This window comes from Dasypus novemcinctus, chromosome 12 (assembly GCF_030445035.2).
Source record: "Dasypus novemcinctus isolate mDasNov1 chromosome 12, mDasNov1.1.hap2, whole genome shotgun sequence".
Taxonomy (NCBI): domain Eukaryota; kingdom Metazoa; phylum Chordata; class Mammalia; order Cingulata; family Dasypodidae; genus Dasypus; species Dasypus novemcinctus.
In genome coordinates, this window is record NC_080684.1 from 8933583 (window position 1) to 8946156 (window position 12574).

Sequence of the window (12574 nt, forward strand, 5' to 3'; positions counted from 1 at the left end):
GGTGAGGTATGATTTCCCTGTATAGTATTAAGTATTTTTTTGTAAGTTCACAATATTACTATACGCTTGTTGTTTATGTATGTTTACACATGTGTGATATACTTCAATGGATTTTTAAAAAATTATAGGATGTGCAAAGGCAGTACTAAGAGGGAAATTTATAGCCCTAAATGCTTACATTAGAAAAGAAGACAGCTAAAATAAAAAGCATATCTGTACATATGGAGGAAATAGAAAAATAAGAGCAAATTCATCCCAAAACAAACAGAAAGGAAGAAATAACAAAGATTAGAGCAGAAATAAATGAAATTGAGAATAAAAAATAACAGAGAGAATCAACAAAACCACAATTTAGTTCATTGAAAAGATCAATAAAATTGACAAACCTTTAGCTAGACTGACAAAGAAAAAAAGAGAGAAGATGCAACTGAAAAAATCAGAAATGAGAAGGGGGATATTATTACTGACTCCACATAAATAGACAGGATTATAAGGGGATACTAGGAATAACTTTATGCCAACTAATTAGACAGCCTAGATAAAATGGACATATTCTTAGAAACACACAAACAACTTAAACTGATTAGAAGAAATAGAAGACCTCAATAGAGCAATTACAAGTAAAAAGATTAAGTCAGTCATCCAAAACTTCCCAAGAAATAAAAGCCCAGAACCAGATGGCATCACAGGTGAATTCTGCCAGTCATTCCAAGAAGAGTTAATATCAATCCTGTTCAAAAACTTCCAAGTAATGGAAAAAGAAGGAGCATTACCTAACTCATTCTATGCGGCCAACATCATCCTAAATCCAAACCCAGGTAAAGTACTATAAGAAAAGGAATTTGCTGACCAGTTTCTCTTATGAATATAGATACAAATATCTTCAACAAAAAGATATTGGTTTGTAAATCGAAACCAAAATCATATTAAAAGAATTATATACCATGACAAGTGGGTTTTATTCCAGGCATGCAAAGGTGGTTGAACATAAGAAAACCAATTAATGTTATACACCACATTAATAAAAATGAAGGGGGGGAAAACACACAATCCTCTCCATTCATGCAGAAAAGGCATTTGATAAAATCAAGCAGCCTTTTTTTTTTTCAGTTGGTATCAGGGATTGAACCCAGGGCCTTACACATGGGAAGCAGGCACTCAACTACTGAGCTATATCCACTCCCCAGTGAGAGGTGATTTTTTTATTTGTTTTGTTTATTTGTTTTTAGGAGGCACCAGGGATCAAACCCAGGAACTTGTATATGGGAAACAGGTGCTCGACCACTTGAGCTACATCTGTTCCCCAAGCAATCTTTCTTGTTTAAAAAAAAAAGAAAAGAAAAAGAAAAATTGAAATAGAAGGAAACATCCTCAACCTGATAATGAGCATATATGAAAAATCCACAGCTAATATCACACTCAGTGGTGAAAGACTGTAAACTTTCCCTCTAAGTTCTAGAATAAGACATGGATGCCCACAGTCAACTCTGCTATTCAAAATTATACTGGTAGTTCTAGCCAGAGCACTTAAGTCAAAAAAGAAATTAAAGGCATCCAAATTGGAAATGAAAAAGTAAAACTTTCACTATTTGCAGATGACATGATCCTACATATAGAAAGTCCCAAAACTACTAGAGCTAATAAACAAATTCAGCAAAATGGAGGGATGCAAGATGAACACACAAAAATCAGTAGTGTTTCTATACACTAGTAATGAGCATTCAGAGGAGGAAATTAACAAAAAATTCCATTTACAGTAGCAACTATAAGAACCAATATGTCAGAATAAATTTTACCAAGGATATAAAGGACTTGTACAAAGAAAACTACAAAACATTGCTAAAAGAAATCAAAGACCTAAATAAAAGAAGGATATTCTGTGTTCAGGGATTGGAAAACTAAATATCATTAAGATCATTTCTACCCAAAATAATTTATAGATTCAATGCAATCCCAAACAAAATTGTAAAAGTTTGGAAATGGATGGTGGTGATGGTAGCACATTAATGTGAGTATAACTAACTGCACTGAATTATATAGGTGAATATGGTTAAAAGGGAAAACTTTAGGTAGTATATGTTACTAGAATTAAAATGAAAAGATAAAGCATAGGACTGTATAACTCAGTGAACCCTATTGTAGAAAATGGGTTATAGTTTATGGTACAAGTATAGTACAAGTTTTCTTTCACGAATTTCATGAATTATGGAAATGAATATGGAAAAATAATGTAATGTCCTAACATAAACTATGGACAACAATTAATAGTACATTTTAATAATTTTCATCAATTGTATGAAAGGTAATTACTATTTATTTAAATTAGCACAATTTTTAAAAGTTCTATCATCAGTTGAAACACATGTTCCACACCAATACAAGATATTGGTGTTGGGGTGCTGTATGGGAGTCCTGTATTTTATGCATGATGGATGTGTAAACCTATAATTTCTCTAATTTAAAAAAAATTAAGAAAATTACCATACAGTAAACTTCCTAATATTTAAGAATACCCATAACATGCTTTTTCCTGTTTCTGTGGTTTTCACATTTTAATTTGATCATAACAAGTTATATAAACCAATTTCTAAATCTATAATTTACAATAGGAGTACGAAAAGGAAAAAGAGATAAAGTCACAGTATGGCTAGTAATCCTGATTTTAGTTATAAAATGCAGTAGGTCAGAATGAGCATGGACTTTGGGGTTATCAGACCAAGATTTCAAAATCCTGCTTCTACTTAACAAGAGGAAATTCTATGCAAGTTGTTTAACCTCTCTGAATTTCATTTTGCCTCTCAACAAAATGGAAGTAATGATATTAATAATCCATAAAACAATGTTGAGAGATAAATAGGCACCTTTGCTTAGCACACTGCTTTTATTCACTTAAAATATGGTAGCTAATAGAAAGTGTGCCGTCTGTCTTGACTTACTTCATACATTTACTCTACAATAGCCTAGATTAGATTATTTTAATAGCTTGGTTCTAGAAAACAAAACCTTTGCTTTTGGAGAAGAGCTTAATATTTAAAAGACAATATTTTCTTCTAGATGATCTTAGCTACCGCTGGCTTCTCAATGAATTTCCTGTATTTATCACAATGGATAAACGAAGATTTGTGTCTCAGACAAACGGCAATCTCTACATTGCGAATGTGGAAGAATCTGACAAGGGCAATTATTCATGCTTTGTGTCTAGTCCTTCTATTACGAAGAGTGTGTTCAGCAAATTTATCCCACTCATTCCACTACCTGAACGTAAGTATCTGATTTTGTGCACTCTGCTTAGACCAATTTGTCTACTTATGGTAGACTTATAAAAATGAAAAGTAATGGCCCATGGGGAGAGACTAACTGGATGCGAAGGCAAGGCAAGACATAGTGCTCCACTTGGAGTGGCGTCAAAGCCATGGTTCTTAGCTTCAGGAGTAGAGAAGTTTCATGCAATAACGTTGCCCTAAGATGGGCGAGTTCAGAGTAGTTGCCTCTAGCTCAGAAGACCAACAGGGTGTTGGTTCATTCACCGACTGCCAGCAAATTGGTTGTAATGGAATCACTGGCATTGGACTTTTGTCTCAGGGTCATTCCAACTTCTAGTTCGTGAAGGAGAACAGATGATTAGATCAAGACCAACTAAAGTGATTGCAGATTTAGAAAAACAAAAGGCAGCTTAATTATTTTGATTTTTAAGGGACTATTTACATGAAGTAAATAAGGAAATAAATCGCCTTTTCTCCTTTAAGTAATGAGCGTAGGGTGCTGCTTCTGTGGCATCGTGCTGAATGACCACTCACATACTGATTGGCTTCTTCCCAGGCTCCCCTTGAACAGCTCCTCTCCCCCCTTTTTTTTAACTGCACAACCTCTTAAGAGAATCAGACCACAGCATATTGGGATGCTGCATGTGAATCTTATCCCTGTCCTGCTGCTACAATCACATTACTGAGTTTGGACTTCTCAGGAAATACCAGCTTCAGAGTTGACAGACTTACGCCACTGAGATTCCATTTTTTATGATTCTCCTCAAGGCAAACTTGCTGACTTTCTGGATCTTCCCACCTTCTCTACTCTTAAAGGATGCTCTCACCTCTACTTCACCATATGAAAGGCGCCATTATGCAAAAATCCCTTTGATTTTCTTTCCCACTTTCTCCCAGAAATATACATGCATTTTAGCATTCATTTTCTTACTCCCTGTCTTACTGGAATAAATGTTTCTCCTACTGCTCAAGTTAATTCCTCCAGTTCCTCTGGTTTGCATCCCATCTGATTCATTCAGGGAATTCACTCCATCACTTCTTTTATTTCCTTCTGAATCTACGAATTCTCCCCTAAGGCTTTCCCTCGGCATATTCTTTTCTATTCAGTGAAAATAGCTCTTGAATAAACACAATGACTTCCCATTCGCCAAATCCAAAAGTCAGTCCTTAGTCTGTTTGACCTTTGACAATGTTGACCTCTTCTGCCTCTCTTGAACTTTTCTTCTAATTTCCTTGACTCCTTCCATTCTCTAGTCATCTCCCACCTTCCTTAATAGGAAAAAATTCTATGTGTCCTTGACCAGATCTTTTTCCTTCTTATACATCTCTCTAATCTCTTCCTGGAAATTCTTATCCATTCACACATCTTCAAGAGTAGAAGCTTCCAAATTCTCACCTTCAAAACATTTTCCTATGTTCAGACCTTAATTCCACTCACCTGCCAGACTTGCTCCACAGAAGGCTATCAAGGATGTTAAGGGCCAAGTGTTCCAAACACACCTGTTATCTCCCCACTAAACCTTCTCCTCTTCTGGTAGCAACAATATCATATTTCTAGTAGCTCCAGGTAGGATTGTTAACCTACACACTCCCTCCTGATCTTCAGGACACCTTATCCAGTGTTTCTCATTTAGTCTGTAAGTACCAGGGAAGTATGGAGAAAACACAGCCTGGGATGTGACCCAGGTATCTCCAGGTTTAATGAGTTTCTAATAAAGTGGGTCTTTTGTCAACACCAAAAGAAACATTGATTCAAGAGATAGCCCTGTTGATCTGCCTCTCAAATACAACTTAGATCTGTTCCTTCCTTTCTGTTCCCACTGTGACTGTGCCCTACCTCAGGCCCTCACCTGTTTTACCTGGTGATTAATTAAACAGCTTCTGTAAATCTCTGATTCTCTTCTATCTTTCTTTTCTCCATGCTTCATCCTTTAAAACTGCCAACAAGGTCCTCTACTTAAACCAAAGGTAAGATTCATATTACTCCTCTTACCAAAACCCACTTGGAGTTATCCACAAGGGAAATTAGTCTCAAAATCAAATCATTAATGCCACGTTTTCAGGCCTTCTAGATTATGGGTTCAACCTCATACTCAACTACATATTCTTCAACATCATTTGCATTCCTAGATCTTTTTTCATTCCCTGCAAAATCCTGGAACTTTGACACAATATGCTGTTTCCTCAACTTGAACTGGTCCAGTTCAAGTGCCACCCCTACCTGAAATTCTCACAGACCCTATACATTTCCAATAATCCTTCTTGACAGCCTCTCTTTCAGACCGCTTATTTTGTTCTGGCTTGTATTTCTGGTCATTGTTATCTACCTGTCTCTTTTGCATTGTACAGTGTAAAGTATACATTGGCATTGTGATCTTAAATAATATACTTGAATTTTCAGAGCCTGTTTCTTCCCCTATAAGATCAAAGTAATATAACATCATTCAGAACTGAGATGCAAAATAAATGAAGTATCTATATTAATAAGCACAGTGCTGTCTGAATAAATGTTTTTCTGTTTTTCCCTCTTTTTCCCTCTTTTCAACTAGTTTCCCCTTTGCCTTCTTCTCCATGGTTCCTTCTTTGTTACTCTCCCTTTGCTTGCCTTGGCGCCTCCTTTCACATCCTTCCTTTTCCCCTCACCCCTCATTTCCTTCCTTCTTTCTCTTCCTTCTGAGGCCCACCTAGCACCTGACTTAGGGTTTTACACTCTGAACACGCTCTAAAGACTTCTCGAATTTTTTAGAGAGTTGGCTAAGATTGATTATGGAGCTGTCAGAATTAGCCAATAATATCGAAAATACTTGATAAAGTTCATACTAGCTACATGCTACATATTCACCAACAAGCCTCTTATGCCAGGGTAGATTTTTTCAGAACCAGTGCAGAGAAGAGCCTTCCACACTGAAGCAGTTCTAATCCTGTACAAATGACAATGTTAAAAACAAAAATAAAAACAAAAAAACCCCACTATTCTGTTTAATAACTGTTACTGTTGCATTTCTCTTAATCTTAGGAACAACAAAACCATATCCTGCTGATATCGTAGTTCAGTTCAAGGACGTATATGCCCTGATGGGCCAAAATGTGACTTTAGAGTGTTTTGCGCTTGGAAAGTAAGTGTATTTACATTTTAAACGAACATATGTAAAGTACATTAATTTTGTATCATTTCAGGGAATAAATGATGTACATATTAAGCTGTAAACATAAACAAAGGCTTTGTCTTTTAAATGTTGTGGACACTTAGCACTTGTGTCTTTTGTTTGAAGTCCCGTTCCTGATATCCGATGGCGGAAGGTCCTAGAACCAATGCCAAGCACTGCTGAGATTAGCACCTCTGGGGCTGTCCTCAAGATCTTCAATATTCAGATAGAAGATGAAGGCTTATATGAATGTGAGGCCGAGAACATCCGGGGAAAGGATAAATACCAGGCAAGAGTTTATGTTCAAGGTAGATCTGTTATTTTAATTTTCTATAAATGCCACAAGTATCTTAGAGCCATTTTTTTCATACTTGAAAAACTAGTATATAACAATTAATAGTTTTAAAAACAGTAATATATATTACATCATGAAGAAAGGTGAAATATTTTATGTTTGCCATAAATGTGTATGATGGATTCATAGTAGTGTTTTGTTTTGGTTTTTATTTTTTTTTAAGATTTGTTTTTTTATTTATTCCCCCCCCACTCCCCCAGTTGTCTGCTCTCTGTGTCCATTCACTGTGTGTTCTTCTGTCACCGCTTCTACCCTTATCAGCAGCACTGGGAATCTGTTTCTTTTTGTTGCATCATCTTGTTGTGTCAGCTCTCTGTGTGGATGGTGCCATTCTTGGGCAGTCTGCACTCTCCTTCGCGCTGGGCAGCTCTCCTTACGGGGCGCACTCCTTGTGCGTGGGGCTCCCCTACGCGGGGGGACACCCCTGCATGGCAGGGCACTCCTTGCGCACATTAGCACTGCGCATGGGCCAGCTCCACACGGGTCAAGAAGGCCCGGGGTTTGAACCACGGGCCTCCCGTGTGGTAGAAGGACGCCCTAACCACTGGGCCAAGTCCACTTCTCCATAGTAACGTTCTTGATAATTTTGAGAATATACAAGTCATGTAGCTTGTTTATTATTATATTACCCACTTTCTCACACTCTTGTTTCACTATCTTTTAATTTAAAGCAGAAGCTGTGCATTATGGCTTGGTTCAAGGCAGTTCTACCAGTTTAAAGTGCATGAAAATCACGCTCGTTAAACCACAGATTGCTGGCATACAAACGGATGAGTACACCCTTATTTGCACATACACAAAATGTAGAGAAAGAAAACTGAGGGTGCAACATGGAAATTTCCCTGGGATATTGGTGCGGCACATGGGAGCACTTCTCTTAGCCACATTGAGAATATGGGTAACAGGAGAAACTAGAGATGATACCTAAGCTGAGTTGGAATATGAGAATGGGGAAAGGACATGGTTTTAGGGCCAAGGCAAGCCCCCACCCATGCACACTGAGCAACACATCCCTCTCCAGACACTCGGGTCTCCTTTTAATCTGGGAGGAACTAAGTGCCTCCTCTCACCCAGCACATGCAGCCCCACATCAGGCTCAAACCCACCACCTGCTGAGAAACCACTTGGATCAACCCCATTTCAGCCTTCTTCTGTCCATTTCATTCTCCATAAAGAGCCCTGATTTCCATGGCCCCTCCTCTCCTGGACCCTGGTGCCCACCCTACTCTGCACATTTCCTTTTCTGCATTTCCTACGCAGCCCCAGCTTCTGAAATCCCTGCACTGTGCTCTCCGACATACCAGTCCACAATGCCCTATATTCTCACCTGCTCACCCTCTTCCACTACCTGAAACCTGGCGCTCCCTTGGAGATACTGCTTGCCCTGAAGACTTGTTGGGCAGTGACTACTTTTCTTTCACTGCCCTCATCTCATTTGATTTGCAGCACCACTGCCTTTCTGGCTCTTCAATGACGTTTCTAGACCATCTTCTCTCTCTCTTCCTTTAAACAAGACTCAGCCTCTAGCAGAGGAAGGAGTCGATCCTCATTTCTCTAAGATTTTCCTGTTGGTAACTCCCATTATCTATATCACTACCCCTGACTTAATACCTAGTGACATTAAAATCCACATACATGATAAATATTATTTTGGCCTCTCAATTCCTTGAACTCCTGTCTTCCAATGATCCTGTCTTTCACTCTACCTCAGCAACCCACTCCCAAGCCATGCCCTAGACCTCAGTGTTACAAGAAAGTGCAGTCCCTAGAGAATTCAGTTTCAAACTTTTCACCTGGACCCCCACTTCCTATCTATCCTGTTCCCTCCCTCCAACACCCTGACTCCTACAATCCTTTCACTCTACCAGCACCTATAATCCAAAAATCCTGCTGCTTTGACTGACTCTCACCTCCTCTACCCCATACCTTCATCTTCTAAAATTGATCTCAGGATCAATCATTGTCATTCCCCTGCATAACCTCTCACTTTTCTCTACTTTGCAAAAGACTAACCTTGGTTAAATCTGACTCTCTGTCTTCACACATGAATCTAGAAAATTGAATAAGACTAGATATAAATACAACCATGTTGAAGGGTCCACTTAAAATGGATACTCACTAACTTTCTGTTAGGTCTGCCTGGCAATATACCACCCTTCCCTAGTCCACTTACTCTCCCAATTTCTTAGGTAACTGTTTCATGCCTTCACCCTTTCTTCAACTCCATAACACTTGCTCTCAACTGAAATACTTCCTATTTCACAAAAAAGCAATGCGAGCAATCAAATGAGAACTTCCACGAGCTCCCACCCCATATCTGTCCATCATCTACGTCTCTACCCACATCTCTTTTTGCTATAGCTGAACCACTTCTGCCGCTATCCAAGGCCAATACCTCACTTTTGCATTAGATTTTACCACTCCAATTTACTTAAGGATAAATTGCTCCAGCAATCCCCCCCTCCCCACAGCATAAGCAATTTTTACTCTTAACTAGATCATTCCCATGAGCATACAGTGGCTCTAACTATTCCTTCTTTAAAATGCTGTTTTTAGCTCTGGCTTCTACCCTATTTCTCTTTTACCTGTCTCCCCCCAAAAAAGTAATAAAAATCTTAGAAGATTTGTCTATATTCTCCAAGCTGTCTTCTCTGTAAATGCCCTCTGATTGATTTTCATCCCCACGTAGCCATCAAAATTGTTCTTTTCATGATTACCAGTACCCTCTGGATTACAAAAGCTGTGGTCAACTCTCAGTTTTATCTTAACCTGATCTATCAGCAGTGGTCACCACAGCTAACTTCTCCATCCATGACTCACTTTCTGTAGTTGGCTTCTGGCACCCACACTATGTCACTCTCAATCCCCTTTGCTGTCTTCTGAATGCCGTACCATTTCAACACTGGAGAGCTCAGGGCTCAGGCTGTGTAACTCTGCTCTACGGCACTCACCCCCTGGGGTCTCACTCACGCTCGTGCCCTTAAGTGCCATCTCTGCCTTGAAAACTCTAGTCCAGACCTTCCCCCTGAACTGCAGCTACAACCGTCCCAACAACATTCACTGCTCCACATCAAACTTAGGAACAAAACAGAATCCTTGCTTTTTCTGTAAATCTGTTATTTTTGTAGTCTTCTTTATAAAAATTTAAGACAGCTCCATCCTTTCAGTTTCTTAGGCCAAACTCTCTGGTCTTGCCCTTGACTGTTCCTTTTCTCTCATGTCCCACACCTCGTGTATCAGGAAGTCCTAAAGCTTACCTTAACAATATATGTGGGATATGACACGCCTTGCCACTTACACTGTCACCCCCCGATCCATATCAGCGTCTTCTCTTTTCTGGATGATTGCTCTAGCATCTTAACAGGTTTCCCAGGTTTCCACTTTGTCCTCTTCTCCACCCCACGAGTTTTTGTCAATCTGGTAGCCTGTCTGATGTTTTTAAAAACTCATGTCAGATCATGGCACTTCTGTGCTTAAAACCTTCCCCTCGGAATAAAGGCCAGAATCACTATAATAGCCTAAAAGATCCCAAGTGATTTCCTTCCCCTCTGATATCCTCCCGACGGCTCTCTCCCTGCCCGCTCTGCTTCAGCCACACTTGCCTTCTCACTGTTCTTTGAACCTGCGAGGTCAACATCTCAACTTGGATTGAATATTCTGATCTGTGATTTCCCTAGTTTTCTGTACATACTTTTCTTGATTAAGTTTCGACAGATGGTTATTCCTCCTAATATACTATAGATTTGAATTTTGATTATTTTTTATTATGCCATACCCAAATTGTAAGCTCCATGACAACAAAAATTTTTGACTAATTTACTCACTCTAGTATCCTAAATACCCAGAAATTTACTTGGCATATTTTTAATTTTCAGTAAATCCTGTTTAAAGAATAAAAAGAGACAGCATGAAAAAATGTCCTGGAGGTGAGGAAGAGGTTTGGGGAGCCACAGACATTTAAGAGTTAGTGAAGGAGAGCATGGGAGAGGGAGGCAGTGATATAAGAGTGCATGCAAGAGAGCTGTTAATATTACACAGCTATGCCAGTTATTGAAAGGGCAAGCCTAAGGACACTTGAGGAAAGCTAGAAAATGTAACCTGGGACTGTGTAACATAGTGGAACCTCATGTAACACACGAATATGGGTGATGGTGCATATATAAAATGGTTTATACAAAATATAAATACAAATATACTAGAAAGAAGGGAAAAGAGAAGCAGCTGTGTACCGTAGGGGAAGCATAGAGAGTTTGAGAGGTGATGAGTTTTGTTTGTTTCGTTGGCTTTTGGTTTTTAGTGTTATTTTTATTATTACTGGAATAATGAAAATGCTTTTAAAATGACTGGAGTGATGAATGCACATATATGTGACTATACTGGACACCATTGATTGTACACTTTGGATGTATATACTTAAACATATGGATACATATATATGACACTAATGGGCTTGGCAAGATCATGAAAATGTCTTATGTTCTTTTTACTTATCTGCATGTTAAATATTTTCTGCAAAATGCATGTATTACTTTGGTCTTAAATGAATATAATAGAAGTTGTTATTTTCAAAGAAAATTAAATGAATTGCTCCCCTGCACTCAGGATACTCTCCTCCTACCTTTTTTTAAATTTTATTTCAATGTGTTTAACTACTTCTATTTCAACTAGTTAACTTATTAACTTAAATGCTCAAAAAAGACTCCTAAATTTTTAACTTGCTTGCTCTCTAGAAATATTTTTCGACTTTTGGGAAATTCTTAGCATTTTCGAATTTTCTTTGCTATCCAGGTAAATAAGGTAAACTAATGAAGCTGAGATCAATTTCACTCAACCCATTGATTTCATCAATTATAGCTACCGTATGTAGTTTGCAATAGAGTAAGGATATTTAAGTGACTAGGCCATTTTTCTAGTCCAACATTAGGATGTTATGGTGGCAGCCAGCCAAAAGTCCTGTCAAAAGAAAAATCATATACACATGAAGGAGTGAAAAAAATATCTGAAACTTTATCCAAAATGAGAGGAGATGGTGCCTTAATCCATTAAGAAGTAATTCTTTAAAATCCCATTTGTCATTTGAAAGATTTACATTATGAAAAAAAAGTAGTTACTGATGAATTATCATTCCCATAAGACATGGCTCGTACCTAGGAAAATAATTGTGAGTTGAATTACAGCGCCCCTGCTGTAATGATGCAGGTTGAAGTTTACCTGCAGACCTATGGAGGTGCCATCTTCAGTGTGTGAACAGGAATTCCAGGTCATGCACAATATCTGGTGCACCGATCTCCAGTGGAGTGTTAACCCATGTGATCATCTCCCTCTTGAGATTGTGATGAATGTCGGTGAAGACTCCTCGTTGCCATTTGCCATGTTCTTTACGTTTCAGCATTCCCCGAGTGGGTCGAGCACATCAACGACACAGAGGTGGATATCGGCAGTGACCTCTACTGGCCCTGTGTGGCCACGGGCAAGCCCATTCCTACCATCAGGTGGCTGAAAAACGGGTACTCGGTATGTATCTTCACGTGCTTCGCTGCTCTCCTGTCCATGTTCAGGTGACATGTCAGGGTATTCCTGGGATAAATCTAGCAGGAGAGTCAACAGAATAAGGATACTTTTGCTTGCTTACAAAAGCAAACAAGGTATTGAATATAAAGTATCTTTCTTGAGTTTAAACAACTTTCTGTACTCCTATCTCTACCCTCTCTCTCTCATTTTCCCTCTCTTCCACTTTTACCCCTCTTCCTACTCATCCATTTCCATCACCTGATATTGTCCTCTTTTTCTTGCCACTGTTTTCCCTGACC

The 12574-nt window shown here is 38.7% G+C and overlaps 1 protein-coding gene across 16 annotated transcripts in view; it reads left to right on the forward strand.

Moving 5' to 3' along the window:
• CNTN1 (contactin 1) overlaps positions 1-12574 on the forward strand; it is a 417723-nt gene that overhangs the window by 255100 nt on the left and 150049 nt on the right. For all 16 annotated transcript variants that reach the window (XM_004461145.2, XM_004461143.2, XM_058307813.1 and 13 more), the window contains 4 exons: positions 3055-3261; positions 6280-6379; positions 6536-6717; positions 12154-12278. In XM_004461145.2, the coding sequence (XP_004461202.2) occupies positions 3055-3261; positions 6280-6379; positions 6536-6717; positions 12154-12278 (614 nt within the window). The remainder of the gene's footprint in view (positions 1-3054; positions 3262-6279; positions 6380-6535; positions 6718-12153; positions 12279-12574) is intronic.